This window comes from Artibeus jamaicensis, unplaced genomic scaffold, assembly GCF_021234435.1.
Source record: "Artibeus jamaicensis isolate MK-2021 breed Jamaican fruit bat unplaced genomic scaffold, CSHL_Jam_final contig_867, whole genome shotgun sequence".
Lineage (NCBI taxonomy): Eukaryota > Metazoa > Chordata > Mammalia > Chiroptera > Phyllostomidae > Artibeus > Artibeus jamaicensis.
In genome coordinates, this window is record NW_026521995.1 from 4,054,955 (window position 1) to 4,076,319 (window position 21,365).

Genomic DNA, 21,365 nt, shown 5'->3' on the forward strand with positions numbered 1-21,365 from the left:
ATTATTTTTGTGGCATACGAATAGAATAGGATTTCAATTGCAGAAAAAAAGAAGCCAGATTCTCAAATGACAATTCTTTTCTTTTTTCTACAAAACTAGATTATTAAGCTTTAGTATACTCATCTTTTATTTTAAGCAGTAAGTAAAATACTGAAAACTCCCCAACCCCCTAAAAACTCTACTCAAACTAACAGGCCAGTTAGCTAAAACAGAAAGCATGGAACTGATGAAAAAACTAAGCTAGATTAAATTCTAGCTTCATTGTCAAGATCAGATGTCTGTCAAGCCACTTCACCATAATTACCTGCTTAAAAATTTAATGATGCTTCAGCATGAATTTCCAAACTAAAGACACTGTTATCAACCATCGAGAATTTTTTTAAATGAAAGAACACTTGATGCCCTGCCTTCAACAAAACAGCTAAGTGTGAGAGACCTGTATGGGATTAAACTACCCAAATCCTATAATCAACCACAGTATTAGAGACAACAAGAGGACTAAGAGGAACCTTTTGTAATTCAATTGTAAATCTGGACTGCTTCAGTTACATTATTACTGGAGTCTAACTACCTATCATACAGTGATATACAGCCAACAGGAAAAAAAGATGACAATTTTTTGGCAGGTCACACGTAACCCTAAGGGCTCTTTACCATACATAATTGCTAAACCAACATTATTCTCAGGATCAAAGATTTGCTGATTAATGAATAAAAATCCAAGAGTGTATGTCTACCTACTATACTTAGTTATGTTAGATCAAGTCAAACTCAAAGTAAAAAGGAAATGCTTAACTAATATGAATTTTAATAACCACCGACAATTGAGGAAAAATAAATGCTTATTAGTGAAAGACTGGAGAAAAAATGTTATACGATGAAAACAAACACTTTTGTCTACTTTTTACAAGGGGACATTTGTATCTTTCACAAACCACCAGTATTCAGGTTTTAAAAGAAGCATATATACCATGTAGATTAAAATAATGTAAAAATTTTAAATTAAAATATTTATGACCTAAAAGAATTATAAACTAACTTGGTCAGTCTGGGTGTCTTGTAATAAAAGAGGTGTTAGAAGATCAACAAGGAAACTGTAATGTTGCTTCTGCCCTCGTGGGGAATGTGATTGAATGCATGACATTCGTTCTGTGGCTCCACTCTTTTCGATTGGTCTTGTTTAATGATATGAAAAAGAACATCTTTCCACACAGCCTCTAAGTAGCAAATCTGTACCAGTATGAGGGGAACTGTATTTCAAAGCAGAAAACAAGCACACAAGTCTATACACATGAACAAAAGTTAACAGCTCAGAAAAACAAAGTAACTGTCTTGTAACCAATTTCAAGGAAATAACCCCCCCCCCCCGAACTTATTTCTAAAAGAATCATATAAGGAGGTCCAATGGGAAAACTGCAATGCCTTTATAATAAACAAAAAGAAAGGAAAATGTATATTTTTAATTCTTTAAACAATACTTAACAAGAAAATTCCTTCATTATAGGCTTAAAGCCCAATTCTGAGTAGTATTTTATTTTTCACAACCATCCCACGTGATCCTGGTGTCCAAACTGCCTGTGTGCTAGTCCTGCCATGTGTTTGGCTGGCTTACTGGGCCAATGACACTAGTGTCCTAGAGGCTGGTGACAATATTAAGCATGAAGTGACCGAGGCTGTGCTTACTAGCACTGATACATGGTTTTGATGAAGAAAACCCCAAATTCGAGCCATTCCTAAACATTTTTGAAATGCTCTGCTGCCTGACAAAATGCAGTCATTCCCCTTCACCCCAGTGGCTGTGGGCAGTCTGTCGGAATGGGCTTTAACTCCATCCGGGATATCCCAGCAGCACAGGCTGTCCCCGCCAACAAAGAACACAGGAACCTGAGGGTGGTGACACCAGCAGAAGACAGCAGGCACTTTCTTTTTGTTTGTCATCTAAAGGAGAGAGCTGCTGAACCAGTACACTACCTTTTCAAAACATATCACATATGATTTACACTTGTTTATATCTGATTTTGATAACTATACAATATATATTTTTGCCTTGGTTGCACACTTAGATGGGTAGTTTAAAAAGCTCCTAAAACCCAACAATGTTGACATTTATACAATGGGGTTCCCATTACATTGATTTTTCTTACCTCAACATCCTTTTTCAGTTTTTCCAGGAACACCTTTTTGTTGTTGTCATCAATATAAATCTTTTGGCCTTCGTTAATGAAATCGTTATCCTTTAAAGTTGGCAGTTCTTTGGCCTAAAAAAAAGTAACAAAAGAATGAGAAAGAAGTTTGAATGAAATTTAGAGAACACCTACGCCTCTAATCCTGGAGGTTACCTTTTCTTCCTTGGAAACTGAGTTTGCCTTATTCACCACAGGGGTCTTACCCAAGGCAAAAATGTGAAGTGGCTGGAGTACCGCAAGGGGGCACCAGTGAGCTACAACCACTGGAAGCATTCCCACCAGGAATGGAGGGTGAGACACACACCTAAGGCTTTGTAAGAGATTCCATGGTTTTCTTAGGAATGATCATGACTTTCACTAGATTCACTTTCTTAGAAGAAGTCTTCCAAGTATAGAATTTGTATTCTTGGAATCATCAGGAACCCTCAATTTTCTTACTGGTACAACCCAACTCCACATCCCCCACACTTTTTTGGGTAAGCTATACTGGGGTCATGTTACAAATAACATGTTATATTGTCTCAGAAAAGCACGACCCATAATCATATCTAATTTCTGAATCAGGAAAAACATGAAGCCGGAGGTTAGCCATCTGCCCTTCCAAGCCTACCTGCCCACCACCCCAACCAATAAGGCAATTCTGTTTTCATCTGTGCAATGTCAAAGGAAAATGTCTTCTTTTAGCTTAAAACATATTAAGATGAGAAGTTCTATCCTTTATAAATAAACAAGAGGGTGGTGAGCTGGCAACTAAACTGTACTTAAATTAACCAACACAAAACAATAGGAGACTATTAAAACATGGGTCACAAGCAGAAAAAAAGCTCTAGCTTGCACTATAGGATAATATAGGCATATGATTTTAAAGTAGTGTGGAATCAACTTAACTTGTGCAACCTGCATTCTGAGAGAGTTTAAGACCATTCAAAACTCCTCCTCTCTCCTTTCGGCCAACTTAGCTTACTTCTTCCAGTTGAAAAGAATCCAATATAATATATTCTTTCTTAGTACACTAATGAATGCCTACATGGTTCTCTTTTCCATAAGTGTGAACTAAATGAAAAAAGAAACCCAAGGAAAGAACATATTCTCTTTCCTGGTCCCTATACCCCTGCCCCCTTATCTAGAGTAATAAAAGAAAAGCCATTGAGCATATCTACCGCCTTTCAAATACCTGAAATGCTCACTTTTACCCTATTTTATAAGGTATAAACATGTATGTAAACTATTCACATCTATCTGAACATGCACATATATGCACATATATTGGGTAAATCCAAATTGGTAGCTTTGCTACTCATTTTAACATTAAGAGAATTTGAATAGTTTTGCAGTTTTGAATTTGATATAACTACTGCCCAAATTTTAGTTATCCTTGAAGCTCAGAAATCCAAAGATCAATTCAGTAAGCAGTTACTGAATGACTATAATATACAAGAATGGAAAAATGAACAGGTCAACATTTTTAGTCTAAAGGAGTTTGCAATCTAGTTTGAAAGACAGGAAAGTGATCGGTTGGAAAGGACAGTGTGAGTACATCACATGTACAGATAAATAATACAGTTCTTGGTGAGGTGGGGAGACTGATCTACTTGCAAATACTTTTAAGCCAAGTCATAGTCTTGAGGACATAAAAACGTAACACGCTTTTCTACAAAAACTAGAGAGGGGCTTGGCAGACTAACCCCCTAAGTTTGTCGTTAAGAACTTTAAAATAAAGTGATAAATGTAAAAGAAAACTCTGAATATAAAGATAGCACATTAATGTTAAATGTTTGAGTCAACCACACTGGATCCTTAGTTCTTCCACTATAGCTATAAACACAATAAGGTTTCACCATGAAGAAAATGCAGGAATCTGAAGTCTAAGCATATTCAAGGGGCAATGAGCCCTGCCAAAAATACAAAATTGGAAGTGACTTAGAAGGAGTTGAAGCCAGATTTACCCACAGAAGCACAGATGGAGAAGTGTGATTCTCCAAGTAGACACCTTGAGCATTTTCTATGTTTTGTGGGGGGTGTGTAGTGGAGATTGTTAAGGGTTAAGATATATGCCTTAACTCCATGATTCATTTTAAATGTATAAAAAAAGAAGGGGAGAGGGACTTTGTGTCTGTGTGTGAGTGAGAGAATCCTGAAGGCAGGGATGACAGACCAAAAACAAGGCAGTAAATGACACCTTAGATACGTGTTCATAATAGCAGTCACATAATGAAGATGAATGTCACTTCAGGTTCACGCAGCAGAATTGCCTCATGTGATAGGCAAAGCATAATCCTATCTCATAAAACTCTGGACACCCTGTACCATATCACTAAGCTTCCTTGTGAATTTCAAAGGCACTAGGGATGCATTTAGTTGGATGGGGTTTAAAAAGAGCAACTAGATTGGTTAAAAGGCTTAAAGGCTTATATTATTGAAAGGCTCAAGAGGCAAAAGTGGATCTTTAGCAGGGCAACTGCTAGAGGGATCTAACACTGGTCTAAAAACACCTCCCCAAGGTGTCTGTGGGATGGCAGAGTGCTTAGGAACACCAGGGATTTAGAGCTCTAAATCCTGAGGTTCCAATCCTGGTTCCACCCATTTCTTGCCAGGTGCCAGGAATGGGGGCTGGGTTTGTGGACCCCTCCAGGCAGTTGCCTTAGGTGCAGAATGGGGAGAACACCACCACCACCACCACCACCACAGCAGCCATAGGTCCTGTGCTAGTAAGCACTTATGTGCTTCAATTTATTTAAGAGCTTCATGTCACTTACTCTTTGTAGCAACCTTGACTATTATTTATTTTAAATCTAATTTTTTGTTGTATTTTTTCCATTACCATTTATCCCCCCATACTCTTTCACCTCCACCCAAACCCTCCCTGCTGCAATCACCACATTGTTGTCCGTGTCCACAAGTTCTCTCTTCTTCCTTGCTCAATCCCCTCCACTCCTCCAATACCCCACTCCCCACACCAAGCTGTCAGCCTGCTCTCCATCTATGAGCCTGTTCCTATTTGCGTGTTAGTTCAGTTTGTTCATCAGATTCCATACATGTCTTTCTCTGACTGGCATATTTCACTTGGCATAATGTTCTCCAGGTCCATCCATGCTGTCACAAAGGGTAAAATTTTCTTTTTTATAGCAGAGTAGTATTCCATTGTGTAAAGGAACCATAGCTATTCTTAAGCTCATTTTACAAGACAAGGAAATAGTTTAGACAGATTATGCAACTTAACTAAGGTCTCACAGCCTGGAAGGAGAGCGTGGTAAGCCAGTTCTCACGCTGAGATGGGAACCCAGGAAGCCTCACTTAGTCACTTGGCTAAGGTGGGGTTGTTCTGAAAATTCGACCAAAACCTGTGTGAAAAATGTAAATAGCGAGTGGCACTTGTTATCACCGTCATTGTCATCATCATTTCAGTAAGCATTCAATATGGACCTAAAACTGATATTAAAGACTGAGCATGCATGTAACATTTTCTTTAGAAAAGAAGTTATAAATCAGCTGTGCTTTTCTATTAAGAACTAGGTGGCAAAGTCACCTGATGATGATTCACCCTCCAAAATCCTTACTGCTTACTTTTTAAAAAAGTTCAAGTTATCTTTCTGATAATAAGCAACATTTATATTAAAAAACACACCATTAAAAAGGGATCAAAACTATTAGTCTATGAATTAATTAACTGAAATCCTTAGTGTCACACTGCCCACGAGGGTGATGTCTGAGGAGACATCTGCGGAGCCCAGAAATCATTGTGGGCAGCAACCACTTCTACCCTTTGCTTCGCAACACTGGATTATTTCCACTTACGATGAGTTTTGAAAGCCCTGAAGTCACTGGGTCAGGTTCTTTAATGGGTATCTTCCATACCCTTTCTAGTTCAATGCAGAACCAGGCAGAGGGGGAAGGAAACCCTCAGAGCTAAAGACATCAGCTCAGAAATGCTTCTTAACTGTGGACTCTCTGAGGCTGGCATCCAGCCACCAGCCAGCAATCTTTCTAAAGTGGTAGCAGGTTACACCTTTATTTATTTGCTCAGAATTATGTCTCCTGCCAGTTCCTTGTAGATTGGGACCCTCCAAGTGTGACAGTGGGTACCACACAGGTACTTGATGGTAGGTGATTGCCAAGGAGGACAAGACACGAGAGGCATCTGCTTCACTACCTTCCAAAGCCTGCCCAGCCCTCGGCTGCTGGGAGCTGCTCTCAGGCCCTGGCTGGCTGAGTGAGGCTGTGTAGTTCAGTGCAGCCAAAGTTTAATGAAACAAAGTTAATTTCTGTTTTGAATAAAGTTATTCTACTGGGGTGGGTTGGGCCCCAAGTGGCATTTATCTCTACTAATGTGACATAGAAATGCACAAACACAACTAAAAGCATAAGGAAAGAGACACCAGTCCCCCTGAAATTTAGCTATCCTGCTTCCACTATTTGGATAAAATTAGCAGATGTATACCCCTCACACTTTCCTACTGGGCAATGCCAAACCCCTGTTCAGCTCAGCATGGTTTCTATTAAGACACAGATTGAAGCCTGAGGTTATGAGTGCAGACTGGATCCAGCCACCGGGGTTATACCTCAGCTCCTCCAATTATTAGCTGTGTGACTTTGAGCAAGTTACTTAACCTCTCGGTTGCCTCATCTCTAATTGGGGATTAGCAAACAGCGCTGTTGTGGGGATTACACAAATTCATACATACATAAAGCTTAGGGCAATGCTTGCCAAGTGGAGGGTTATTCTTGTTATTTGCTGGTCATGGTCTTGAGTAAGACTAGTAGTATCTAGAGTAAAGCTCATCACTACTAAATACAAAGCAAGATTTAAAAAAATAACACTGGCATATTGAATATTTTTATACTAGTTGTGATATACTGAACTAGTTGCTTAATGTGCCCAAACCTCAGTTTCCTTATCTATATAATGGGAAGTTAATAATACCTACCTACTAGGGCTGGTGTATGAACTAAATGAAACAAAACACATGGTGCTTGGCAATAAGAAGCCGTTCAATATTAATTTGCACCTTAATTTTTGACCATGACCAATACTGTTACACAGCATGTTTCTCACTAGTGAAGAATACAGACTTGCCATTCTCTTATCCTTTCTGATTTTTTAAAGAAATAAGCTCTTTAAACTTGGGACACCAGTAACCTAGACCATGTTTAAAATTTCCTGTTTTCAGGTTTTATTGTTAGTCACAAACATCTCTCATGGATTTTCTATGAGATTACATCGCCTTCACACTTTGAAGACACACCCTTTACTTGTAGCACACACGCCCAGCATATATATACAAGCACAAGGTTATGTCATTTTACTGCATCAGACATGGGAACAGAAAGCACATTAGGTGCATTAAATGTGACACTGGCCAGAGGCTTGTATTCCCCTGCCTTGTCCACTCAAGCTCCATATCTCACTCTCCAAACTTCTGCGGTCCACTGCAAAAGCTATCCCTAATCAGAAACCTCACTGAAAACACCCTTATTGAAACCCAAATGATAATAAAATGTTGCCATGTGATAACAAAAATTGGATAAATTAACTTCTAAGAGTAATAAAGTACTCAAATTTATATTTATTAATATGGAATGCAATTTAATAATTTTAAATATATGGCCAAAGACAGAAATTTGCTGACTCTTGTCTTAATTTTCTATGGGTTACTTTTCCTTACTGAGCACATCATAAGAGTAGGTAATTTAGTAAATGCTATTTTGCTGACCTGAAGCAAAAATTCACTAACTGAAATCTTGTAGCCAGAAAACATTAACCAAAATACTACAGAGTAATAAGCTCATTGGAAACATTTAACTTGCTATCAGGTGTAAAAAGAAAATTGTTTCATTGTAACATTTTTCTCCTTTTGTAACTATATGATTGGGGGAAAAGTTCTTGGTTTCTTTTAAAGCACAACATTATAGGCTGTCCCTCAGCAAGTCTATGTTCTTCAATAGTAAGAAACATACTATGTAACAATATTAGTCACGGTCAAAATGGCCTGGGTATCACTAAGATACGACTGAATATGGATGTGCTAGCCAAGATATACATACAATTGATATCCAATACCTGAAGACAATCTTTTAAATGTATAAATGCTTCTGAATATAAATTACTTATTATACCTCCCAGGGTTCAATAAAAGATCTAAATGACCCTGGAGGACAGATTTGGCCAGGGTTTGAGATAAAAAGTGGAGAAATGTGCACAACTAACAGCTGAGATTAGAGCTCTATGAACCTGTGTGGCGGTGGCCAGAGCAACTGCAGATTCCAAGAGGGCCAAGGAGGCACATGCTCTTACCAACAGAACTGTGGGAAGGAGACTGAAACATCAGAGTTTCCCTTCTAATATAAAAATACTTAGCACTTTTAATAAAAACTTTAAAATTCCAAATCACTGAAAATTTTGCAGATATTTATCAAAAGTATTCAAATTTTCTATTTCTTTCAAATGGAAGGTAACCTGTTTGTTTACTTATTCTGTTAGGCTCTGTGTGTGATGTGTGGCTGCTGCCATATTCAAGAAGTTTAGTAACAGCAGGTATTTTATAGGGTAGGAAATCCAGAAATTCTACAGAAGATTTATTTTATTGAGACTTTAAAAGTCTAATTACCGTGCAGATGACTCAAAACCTTTATAAAAATCACAATTATTTGAAATCTGTATTCACATTAAAAAACATAACTTTACATACAGAGAACTCAAACTAAAATGATATTGGATTTTATCATCACTCAATTACATAAAAATCGTCTATTGTATTTATATTGTCATTAACAACAGGAAAAAATACATGTATCTGAAGTGCACAAAGCCAAAATCTACACAATACAGAACCAAGTTTTGTTTTGTTTTCTTTTTTAGCCTGGATGGAAACCTCAGCAGGAAGCTAAAATGCACTCCTGTCACACTTCAGTATTAATGCAAACAGGATTTTGGTACCTGAAGGTTTCAATGCAAAGGATAATACATAGCATAGTACTCTGTAATTAAAGGACTTGTATTTCAGAAGGAAATGCTTTTTTTTTTCAGTGTGCTCATTTGGCAACCCATTTAAAAGAAGTCTAGTTGTAAGCCTTGATGTCAAAGCTTGCAGCCTGGGGTCCCTTTGAGGGGCCATACTGTGACCCTCGGAGCTGGATATACAACACAAAAAATATGTACTAATTATTCTCTCATGTTAGGAACTGCTTATGTTCTTGATTTACTTGTTATTACAAGCTCACCTAAATGAAAATAACTTGCAAAAGAGACTATCCCTCTTTCACCAAACTTGCCATAAAACACTTCATAAAAGTCAGTGGGTGGGGCTGAAAACATACCCCAGAAATGTTCCTGTAAGGGAGAGAATTTTCAGTAACCCTGACACTGGAGCTAGGATAAAGATAATTTGATTGACTCTTTGTAGTATCGATTTGGGGATAATAAGAGATGTTAAGAGATTTATAATAAAATCAGTTCTACTTTTCAATGTACCCAAGCCACAAATTTGATACATGAAAAGGCAAATTAGTGAATGTGGGTAAAGTTCATACAGAAATAGTAAAGAAAACAGGTGTTTTCTCACAAAAGTACATATAACAACCCTCTTTAACAACATAAGCAGAATGTCCATACATGTTCCTGGCTTGAGAAATGATCCAACAGTTGTATATACATCTGTGACCAGGATCTAACTGTGAAAGTTTTTATCCTGAATCTGTGTTTATGTGCAAATGTAGGAAGAGAATATACCTCAACATACTTGTGAAACTGCTACAATTAAGAAGCACAAAACTGGATAAGCCCTGTCATAATTTTGCAGTTTGGAACTGTTAAGGAAGCCAGAACCCAGCTCCTGGTTATTTATTTTCCTTAAAATTTTCAAACTAACACTTAAAAAGTGATGCACTTCTTTTATATTATTATCATATTTTTCAGAACATAATGGCCCTTTTAGTGGTGACATCAAAGGTTTGACAGTTTGGTGTTCCTCCACAGGCTGTGATAAAACAGTTACACTGCAAACAAAATCTACAAAATGGGTTTGTTACAATCTGATCAGAAGATTCTCCTGCATGAATATCAATGGTGATAATCCGAAAAATGTCGAAGTCTGGAAACTTAAGATGTTTGCTGGTCCTATAGTTTCTGGCTTAATACTTAGTGAACAACATAATTTTATTATTTTAACAATTATACATCTGCAGCAGCTTGGCTTAAAGTCAGGACACATACTAAAATTTGGAAGTTTTCTGTCCACTCCAAGTCTTTCTGGAACCAAGTGAATAAGAGTTGTCAGCTTAAAAAATATCTCATATCTAACAGCAGCGCTCCATGTGTGCTTGGGAGACCCTAAACTGAGTTCATGCCAGTGAAAAAAATTAATGTAAGGCAACTGAAATTTTATGCACTGCCACACGCCAGACTAGCTCAAGGAGTTTAACACTGTCATCCAGAAGATGCTCACAAGTCATTGCATGTGGTCTTTCGTTTTCACATACCATTTTTACCAGTTGAGAAAATTCCAAATGAACTGAATCTTAAAAATTCTCAGAATAACACCTATGGTTTACATCACAGGGTTTGTAAAACTTGCTCAGACATCTGCTGACACAATATGATGGTTCAGAATGTTTTTTCCATTAATAACAACAATTGCCTTAACCCATACCGCAAACAGGCAGGGTTTTATCGATCGCCAAGGCATCTTTGACCTCTCAAAGTCAAGCCTGCAGCTGAAGTGCACCTCTGGAGGAGGGGAAACTTTTATTTAAAACAAGAGAGTCTTACAAACATTAAAGCATGAGAACCAATGATACAATAAAATTCTTTAATTTTACAAATGAGGACAAATGATTTATCCCCGAACCCCAGACTTCCATTACGGCAACACAGGGGCTGGGACTCAGAATCCCTAATACTATGTTTGGTGCCCTTTTCCCAAAGTCCCCTTTTATAAAATCTCTGAGCCATGAGGCAGAAGTTACCAGTGCCTCTAATTTAAGGCCAGAAACTGGTCCTGGTTCTGCTCTGAAGGAAAACTTTTCCTTGCATTTTGGGTGTTTGGACAGGTGTTCCTAACAGTGGCTGGCAAACAGAAATGCTACAGGTTAAAGCATCAGCTGATTTTGGGCCTAAAAACCTTGACAGTCTTCCTTTAACTGATCATCCACTAACAGTGGAAAAGGAAGCACCTTTTAACTGACAGCCAAAGAAAGATTCCCAGAAGGACACATGGCTATGCTTTTGTACCCCATGCTCCAAACCTGACCTCTTTGTTACCTTTAACTGTAGCCTGAAGAACCAGATAGAGGTGGTAATTAATTATAATGTGTTAACAATCTAAAGATCACAAAAGAAATGCTGAAAATGGCTTTAGGAAAGCATTTTTCGATGTGAGGGTGGTTATTAATGATTAATTCTCCTGAAACTTCAGTCAGTAATAGGTAAAATGTCAAGAGATGGTGACAGTCACTTAATTGCTAGTGCAATTCACAATGCCTAAGAATTGACAAGGCGGCTTGTTGTAGCCCATTATCAAAGTGTCAACAATGATTATTGCCAATATAGTTACCCCAATGCCAATTGCAGGGCAGCTGTTTTCTTTCAAATGGGTTCCAGGGAGAAGGTTATATGTTAAAAAAGAATCTTCTTACTGTGACCCTATGACTCCATTACACAGGCTTTACTTTACCTAATAAAATCAGATGTGAGTTTTGAGAAGAACTGTACAGAACAATGAACAAAATGCATATTTGTGAATCCCCAGGACCCTCTCGCAAGAACATGGGCTTTTTAAGGAGTCAGATCAAATCCTTCAGAAATCAAGTGAGTCCAGTTATGTTTTCTTTTACTTCCCTGGATTCCCTGCTGAGTAGCTTGCTTTCTGGCAGTATGCTAGGACTGTCATTTGGTAAAAAGCAGTCTGCTCAGCTATAATTACTAATTTGATGTCACACTGGAATTGCACCGCAGCTGTGGAAAGATTGACCACCAGGGAGATTCGCATTTCTCTGTCTCATTTAGAGGAGACTAAACTGCTGGAGCCATGAGTGGAAGATGCCCTTCCACTAAAAAGGAAAGAATTAAAGAATAAAACAAGTCACAGCAGCTGTCAGAATTTGACAGCAGTTTAAAAAAAATAAAAGCACTGTTCTGCTCTTTTTAAAAAATTTAAGACATCTGTACATGCATGTTCTGATGCTTGTTGCCATGAAAGTGATCCCATTATTGTTGGAATATAACTTCTTTATTTCCTTCAGTCTCATCTTCATTATTATGTGAATGCAAATCACACTAATGACATTCAAGCTGAAGTAGAAGGGATGGGACTTGCCTGCCCCTCTATCACTAAACATTTGAAATGACAGTTTTAAAACTTGTCATCAACAAGTTAAAAGTGTGGGAAATTAAAAGTTATAATGACTCAAATGAAAGGAAAACAAAGAATTCGGATTACTTACTAAGCCACGTCAGTGGAGATCCTCTAAGAAAACTGTTCTTTGCACCAGGACAATCATTTTGCAGAGAATACAGTTACACAATGACAGCAAGGGACATAAGATTCTTGAAAGCCATTTAGCTCTCATTTATGAAAGGATAACGTAGAAAACAAGTATTTTTAGCCTTCTCCAAATATTTCTAATCAGATGTAACAGTGATTAATATTTATAGTTTTATGGGGTTTTTTTTTTAGATTTTATTTATTTATCTTCAGAGAGGAAGGGAAGGAGAGAGGGAGAGAAATATCAATGTATGGTTGCCTCTTGTGCATCCCCTGCTGGGAACTGGCCTGCAACCCAGGTATATGCCTTGACTGGGAATCGAACTGTGGTTGTTTGGTCCATGGGCCCGTGCTCAATCCACTGAGCTACACCAGCCAGGGCTATAGTTTTATGTTTTTATGGACAAACATATTAACTGATCATAGAGAGAAAACCTGAAAATTGGCATAGAAAGGAAAACGCAAAAAAATTTTTGTAGAACTTAAAAACTCAATGTTTTTACAAGTTCAGCTGCATTAATACATTTCATTTATTTTTGTGTTACACTTCAGTCAACATTACCTCGTTGTGGCTAGATTATAAACAAAGTGCCATATCCAAGAGACATCATGAAGCAGGCATACTCTCCTTCATCAATTACTGATATTCGTTACATTTGCATTCCACAGCCTCAAGAGATTATCTCTCCTCCCTTCCCAGGGAGCACTTATAACCTAGGACAGGTGGGTGGCCTTTGGGCTCCTCTCCTTCTGGAAGAAGAGCTGTCATGAACTCCAAGCCCAGAAGGGAAAGCATATTAAATTCTTCCTCAGGACAATTGTGTAGATGATTTTAATGGGTACAGAGTGTAAGATACAGTGACATGGGATATAGTTTTAAAAATTCCTACATTCCACAAATTAAGGAAATATGAACGGGTGCTTTTGCCAACATAGTATGAAACCAAACAATTTATTTCACTACTTTTGTATTTTTAAATCAAGACCTAGAATGAAATGCTTTGGTATCGTATTTGACTTCAAAATAATGTTTTGGTCAGTGGTGAATGATTCCTTTTTCATTTTCATGATTCATGGGAATTATCTTCTGGAGGATGGACCCTTTCTATTATGTGTCCCTGCTCAATGAGTATTCTAGGAACCCATCTGTATCAGTGTACCAGCTGGCGTTGTTGTGAGAGGCTGAATTCCACTTCAGTGAATTTTATGGAAGGCTATTTCAGCACATCTATCCACTTCATGATGGGTGATTTACAAGTGCACCTGCCTACACCATGCTGGGTATTCAGCAGTTTTTGATAAAAAATGGAACGACCCCTGTGCTCCACTCTCTCTGTTCACCTGATCTCACCCCAGGTGACTTTTTTCCTTCCTGGATGAAAAAAGTCCTCAAAGGGAAATGTTTTGCCAACATGGAAGAGGTGAAACAAAAAAAATGGCAGAAGCACTAAACAGCATCAAAATTAATGAGTTCAAAAACTGTTTTGAACAGTGGAAAAAAAAGTCCTGATATGTTTATTGCATCAAATGGAGAGTACTTTGAAGGTGATTGAAGTTTAAACATGTAAGAACAGACAATTTTTTATAAATAAATTCCATTTTAGGGCCCTGCCTTGTATTTTTGGTAATAAGTCATTTTAAAAAAGGAGAGAGAGAAAACTCCCCAACCATTAGAGTAGCACCTTTAGCAGAGTGGTTAGAAAAGGGAGCTCTGGGCTGGAGCCCTGGCTTGGCCACTCTGCAAACTGTGGGACCTTGCACAGGTGACCGAACCTGGTAAGTAACTTCACTTACTCAAAGGAAGTACTAACACCTACCTCATGAGGCGGGCTGTAAGGATTACAGGACCAAATTCATGTAACATGTAAACGTGCCTAGTGTACAGTACAGTATATGCTCAACAGATGTCAGTTATTATTGCTTACCTTTCTGATTCCTAATACATTGAGATTAACATTAAAAAATAAACCCCAGGTTAAGATAAAAGTTCTCCTCTGCCACTAATTTCATGACGCAGTATTAAGAACCCAATTTTCTGGTTTCAAGTCTGTCACTTGTGAGAAGAAGGACTGGACTCTGATCTCTCAAGGTCCCTACTGCCTCTGACTTTCCAAGACCGCCTCCAAAGGAGATGATTCAATGAACTGGCACATATTCCAAAGAGGATAAACACACTTTGGCATAATCCTTAGAAAAGGGTTTTTGCTAAAGAAACCCTACATTCTCATATCTTTTCACAGAAACCTATACCAAGAAAGGGCTAAACATTTCTGGTGAGGTAGGCAGCGGAACTTTGTAAATGCGATGGGTCTCTGGAAAGCATGGAGTCCCACAGGTTGGGCTGTGGAGAGAAACCTAAGTAATTGAGTGGAAGAATTACACCTACAAGGACGTCACATACTGTGGCTTTCCTTCATACATGCCCTTGTTTTATATCCAAGACTTCAGCAGCAACCACTCCATTAGCTGTAACTGTCTTTCTTGGCATTGGTTGTTGTCAAAGCTGATGAAACCCTTGCAGATGGATCCTGAAGACATCATAATGAACAGAGCAAAAAAGGCTGCTAGCAGGAGCCTGAGGCATTTGGGAATGAAGTAGAAACAGAACAACCAGCATGGAATGGTGGGTGTCATCACATCCAGGGTTCTCATTCAGGAGCTGGCTTCTTGTTATGATGCTGAAAAGTATGGGTGACTTTTTAAACAGTCCAGATATTTTTTCCTAGGAGAAACTTCCAACAGTACAAAAACTCTGAGTTTCTTATGGACTAAGCTTAAATACCTATTTGAATTCTTTGACACCTGGAAAAAATGTTTAGTCATAGAAACAAGGAAGTCAAAAGTCCACTCTTTCTGCTTCTTTGGCCGCAGCTGGTGACTTCAGGATGATTTACATGGAGGTTGGAAGTGTAAAAATATATTCACTATTGCACAGTAAATACAAATAGTCAAAGAAGGACCTTCCATTTCATTTGGTCTTCTCACTTCTTAACCCAGTGCTGTTTGGTTTATGCTCCACCTACCCACTGTCATTGACAAGGATGCCAGAGATTTCCCCATTGCTAAGTCCAATGGATAACAAATTACTCAGTCCACATCCTATCCAACCTTGCAGAAGCATCCAATACTGGGAGAGTTCTCTTTCTCTGGTTTCTGGGGCAATATTAAAGTGCAAAGTTCATGTCAGTAGGACTATTAGTCACTGAGTCACTTCTCATATTGCTCATCAAAATGCTTGCTCATAACAGATGCTCAATAAACATTCAGAAAAATGATCCAGATTTCCATTGTTCATCTTCTATATCTTTGGCTGATCTTTTGCAAGACTCTCTTCCTTTACCCATCAACCCTAAATGATGATGCTTTTCTGGGCTGGCTCTAGACATGCTTCTCTTTCTACTCCATACACTAGTTCTGGGTGACCTCATCTACTTCCCTGCTTTTGCTGACCCTCCTTCCCATGAGGTTCCCTAAGCCATTTCTTTCAGTTGAAACTCTGCAGCCTCTCATGCCCATTGGACATCTCTGTTCTGATGCTGCACTGACTTCTCAAACTACTCCTTCCACTTTGCTCCCTCTCTCAGAGAGTGAAATCAACACCTATCCAACTGTCCAATCCAGAAATTTGGGAGTCATCCTTAACCCTGCCCTCCCTCTACACATGCTTGCAGACACCGTTCACCTCCCACATTCAGTCTCTGGGTTCTTTGGATTCTCCTTCCTAAATTACTCTGTAACCTATTATCTTCCACTGTCCCAGGTCAGGTCACCTTCTCATCTGGGTTATTTCAACAGCCTCTCCAACTGGTCCAGCTTATTGGCCTCACCTCACTGTCCAGCTAAAGCACAAACCATGCCCCCTCTGTGCTCATGCATATGCTGCTCATTCTTGCCTTTTCCCCTGGCTAATTCCTACTTATCCTTCAAGTGTCCACATGTCACCTCTTCCAGGAAGCCTTTCACTGGCCACACCAAGCTGGAATCAGGTGCTCTTGCTGCATGTTTCCTATCAAAGTACTGTCACATGACACTGTTATTCCCTATTAGTGTTTGTATCTCCTGCTAGATGTGTCTGTGTGGTTCATTATTTTAGTCCCTGAAGCTAGGACAGTAACCATAACCATAAAAATGTTCACAAACACTTCTGAATGAATAGGATATTTCCAAATTCAAGCCAAAACTGCATGATATCATTCTGAAAGAATTTAATTTCAAAAGCAAAAACTGAAACCTAAGCCCCAGCTTTCAGATGGTTTGGCTTAAAAAAAAAAGGCATTTCCCAAGGTGAAGAAGAGGAATAACTAAGAGTATAGAGGTGTCTTTCACATAAGTAAGGCTGATTCTGTTCAGTTTAGGCTTACATATAGAAAGTACTTCCCAGTTTCTAAATGAAACCGATTTTAGTTGAATCTGTCTATAATCTTACATAATAAACTAAATGGAGTTCAAATATTTCCTACTGTCCAGTTACTCAAGAAAACATAAACAAACATAGTCTCTCCTCCCTCATTCTTTAAGTAAAAATTACTCTAAATCATATTTTAATATTTTTTAGTTGGAAAGGATTTGAAAGCTCATGAAAGCCAACATTTTACAGGTGAGAAAACTGGGGCTCACAGAGGCAAATAAACTTGCTCAGGTCACACCTGGTTAGTCAGTGGTCAAGTGTAGGGTTAGGACCCTGTTGCTGAGCTGTACTTGCCAGTCTTAATCACTACACAGATGGCTGCGTTTTCAAGACCATGCTGCAAGACCATTTCTTCCAACCACATTTAACACTAATAACTACTTCATTATTCAACCAAGAGGTATAGGACAGCTGAGCTGAAGAAAAGTAAAGCAAAGCACTCCAGTTCATTAACGTGCTTCTGGCTGGTGCAGGGAAGGGGACATGGGAATGATCACAGGGGCAGAAGTCAGGAAGAAAGAATGAAGAGGCATTGTTTGAGCATGCCCGCAGGACCATGGGGAGTACACCACGGTACTTACCTTTTCTTTGTCACTAGCTTCTCTGGCCACTGTAGAGCCCTAAAACACAAAGAAACAATAAAACTTGCACCTGAGAGGCACTGGATTTCATGTTTAAAATATGCAGACGTTCCAGGGCAGAGCACTGCAATAAATGAGCACCAACTCTGGTTGGGAGCCTCGTCCTGAGTGAGCTCTGTCCCCTATCTGTTCACTCCTCTCTGCTCACTCCTCTCTGCCTGGTGTGCTGCTCCTGCTGCAGATATTCCTGTCCACTCACCTCCTTCCCTATCACGTCACCTGTGCTATCCTTTCCCTGGTTCTTGTCCTCTTGCTGGAAATCAGAAAAGCCGATGATCACTGGGGCAGTAACTTGCTCAACACCGGATCAAAACCACTCTCCTTTTTGCATCAATTGCCAGAAATGGTTGGTCTTATAATCTTCAAAGGAGAAGTGGGACATCCGCTGTCCGCAGTGACCACTGGGGCATTAGATGCCTCCCGTCCTACATTATTCTTCCAGATGTGGACATGTCCTCGCCCTCTGACTGCCTCAATAGCATTTTAGAGTTACTGATGACTGAATATGTTCTCTTAGTTATTATGAGTAATACCCCTGTGGATACTTCACCCTCCTTCACATTGGAGATCCCTTCTCACACACCTTTACCTGCACCTCTTCTGGGCCAGGCTCTAGGATGAGCACAGAGCTATTAAGTGGAAGAAAACACAGTTTTTGATCTCAGCAGTTTCCCTTCTACTGCTCTGGTTTTCAAAACTATCCCTCAGAGCTCTGGGGTTGACCTCAGATGCCGACAGGGGGCCTTTGGGGCACAGTTCCAGCCGAGAAATTTTCCTTTGTTTGTGGAAGATTTTAAAGCAAAAGAAGAGTTGGGAAACAAAGGGCCAGTGAATTCCTCCTAACTATGTCAATACAGGGACTATTTATTTTTATGCTCCCCAGTGACCGTCATGGTATCTCACATAGCAGTGCTCTGTGTTCACCAAATAAATGGCTGGAGAAGGATCACAGACCAATTTACTCTCTCCCCTCCCCTCCAGCACTGAACAGCCCAACTATGACAAGGCCAGGGGAGCCATTCGTTTACCTGCCCACCTCTTATACAGACATTTATTGCCCTGAAATACTTACATTAGCCAATCATAAACAGAACTTTAAGAAATCAAAACTTTTACTCCATGACTGTCTTCCACTTAAGTAAAGCATAGGCACTGATCAGGATGTGTGTGAACCCTAACTCAAGATGAGGAGACACAGATGGAGGAGATGCCTTGTACTGGGGAAGGGTGCTGAGACCAGGCTGTGGTCTCTGGGTGTCAATTCTCTACCCCCCTGGTGCTCAGCATTCCTGGGCCTGATGGATCTGAGAGACTCTGCTGCCAGCCCAGCAAAAATGCTTGAAGTTTCCAGGGGATAAGTCAGAGGAGCACAAAGCTGTCCCACCAAACAAAGGTGGACAATATAGATTATTCATGAAGCAAAACCTGTCTGCATTGCGGCATACCCCCTCGGCCAGCTGAACCCCACAGCCATCACTTACAATGGTTTCCCTTAGTGCCTTTAGAGGTTCTTTTTTTTTTTTTGCAAAACAGTGGGTTACAAAGTCAATATCCAGAAATCAAAGGCATTTTTGTATACCAACAATGAATCAGCAGAAGCGAAATCAAGGAAAAAATCCCATTCGATATAGCAAAAACAAAAATAAAATATCTGGGAATAAACCTAACTAAGGAGATAAAAGACCTGTATGCAGAAAACTATACAGACCTGAAGAAAGAAATCAAGAAAGACACAAACAAATGGAAACATATACCTTGTTCATAGATTGGAAGAATTAACATCATCAAAATGTCCTTTAGGGGTTCTTGAATAGGGGCCACATATACCTTCCTTTGTGTATTGATTTCTAAGAAAGAATGTTCCCAAGTGACAAAAAGAATGGGGACATATGTAAAACTTGAACACTGTTTATGCTATTGGGCAGAGGAAGAAATGATTTATTACTTTTTGTATCTTTAACCAAGTTTTTGATCAGTGTGTGTTTTTTTCCCTACCTATAATATATTAGGATTCTCAGCGAAGCTTCATCTCTATGTAAATGCAAACCATTAGCCTGGAAAAAACTCATCCAAGTTTAAATTAATTCAGAATAGAAAACTACAACAAAAATAGAAAAGTATGGTTATTGTGAGTTAAGGCCAAGAGTTGGAGCCATGAAAGGATGCCAGATGTCCAGGTTCCATCACAACTGAATGTACTGGAAAAAACAGAATTTATTTATTTTACAAACTAAGAAGGGAGATGAAATGATAAAGTCCAAGGCAAGTTAAAAGTATAATATGCATCTACAAGTATAATTTACATCAAGATACATTTACTACAGGTCCTCTTTTAGGCATTTCAGGAGGATAAAAAAGTAAATAGGACAAAAAAATTTCCTTTAATCACTTACTAGCAGAATGGATGAGGCAACCAATGTTTATCGACCAATTCCATGTGCTGTGTTATGCTGGATATGGCATGAACATATGTCACAGTCCTCACAACAACCCAGCACAGGGAGGCAAAATTATCTCCGTTTTACAGGTGAAGCAGCAGGCTTACAAAGGTCAACAACTTTCACACAGCTGACAAGTGATGAAACCAGGACACGTGCCTCCAGAGGTCACTCTGGCTTCTCACATGGAAGAGGCAGACCAGTGAAAAGAGTCCTGTAATACTCAAAAGTCTTTGTAAGAGAGATGGTGCCAAAGAGCCCTGTACTGTGGCTAGAATTTCCAGCAGGGGCAATTCCAGTGAACAAAATGGTTACGACTTGAAGGCAGGACTGACCAAGGCTGTATCTCAAAAGCCTGTACAGTTCATTTAAACTCCAGAGTGTAGCACATAAACCTAGACCATCCTCCTTCCTTTAGGTTAGCATTTCTCAAAGTGTGTGATTCAGCACCATGGGATCCTAAGACCCTCTCAAGGATCTGCAAAGTCAAATTATCTTTATAATAACAATGAGACATTACTTGCCTTACTCGGTGTTTTGATATTTGCCTGGATCCTGCCAAAACAATGGTGGGTAAGCCTGATGGCAGTTTAGCACGGACTCAGCAGTGGTATAAAATGGTACTAGTGAAGTTTATCATAGTATATCTGCATCTGTGTCTATATCTAAAGACACAAATGTTTTTTCAGGAAGCAGGGAAGTAATAAAACTTATTTTTATTAAATCTTAATCTTGGAGCACACAGTTTTGATATTCTGCACGGGAGGTATGCATGAAGCATTTCTGTTCATTGATGGTTTAAGAACAGTCATTTTTGTGATGGTTTGAGTTTGTGCTGAACTAGCCAGTGTTCTCAGGAAACAACATTTTTACTTGAAAGAACGATGGACAATCTACATTTATTCATATCTGAGCGCTTGTCTGATATTTGCTCAAAGACTCTGTGCAGGTCACTGTGTGCTGTCACTTAATGGGAAACAATGAACAGGATTTGTTGCCAGTGGTAAAAATTCGAGCTTTTAGGTGAAAATTGGAAATTTAAAAACTTGCATCCACCACCTTGAACCTGACAGCTTCTCAGCACTTAAAGACTTTCTGATGAGACTTGTGGTAATATTAATAATGACTTCTTGATATCATATAATGAAATGTGTCAATATTTGGAAGATCACATAACTCAAGTGAACCTATCTATTCTAAACAATCAAAGCATA

The 21,365-nt window shown here is 39.0% G+C and overlaps 1 protein-coding gene across 2 annotated transcripts in view; it reads right to left on the minus strand.

The window, feature by feature from the left end:
* PIP4K2A (phosphatidylinositol-5-phosphate 4-kinase type 2 alpha) overlaps nucleotides 1-21,365 on the minus strand; it is a 159,721-nt gene that overhangs the window by 11,288 nt on the left and 127,068 nt on the right. For both annotated transcript variants that reach the window (XM_037165501.2, XM_037165499.2), the window contains 2 exons: nucleotides 17,654-17,692; nucleotides 2,145-2,258 (listed from right to left, as the gene is read on the minus strand). In XM_037165501.2, the coding sequence (XP_037021396.1) occupies nucleotides 2,145-2,258; nucleotides 17,654-17,692 (153 nt within the window). The remainder of the gene's footprint in view (nucleotides 1-2,144; nucleotides 2,259-17,653; nucleotides 17,693-21,365) is intronic.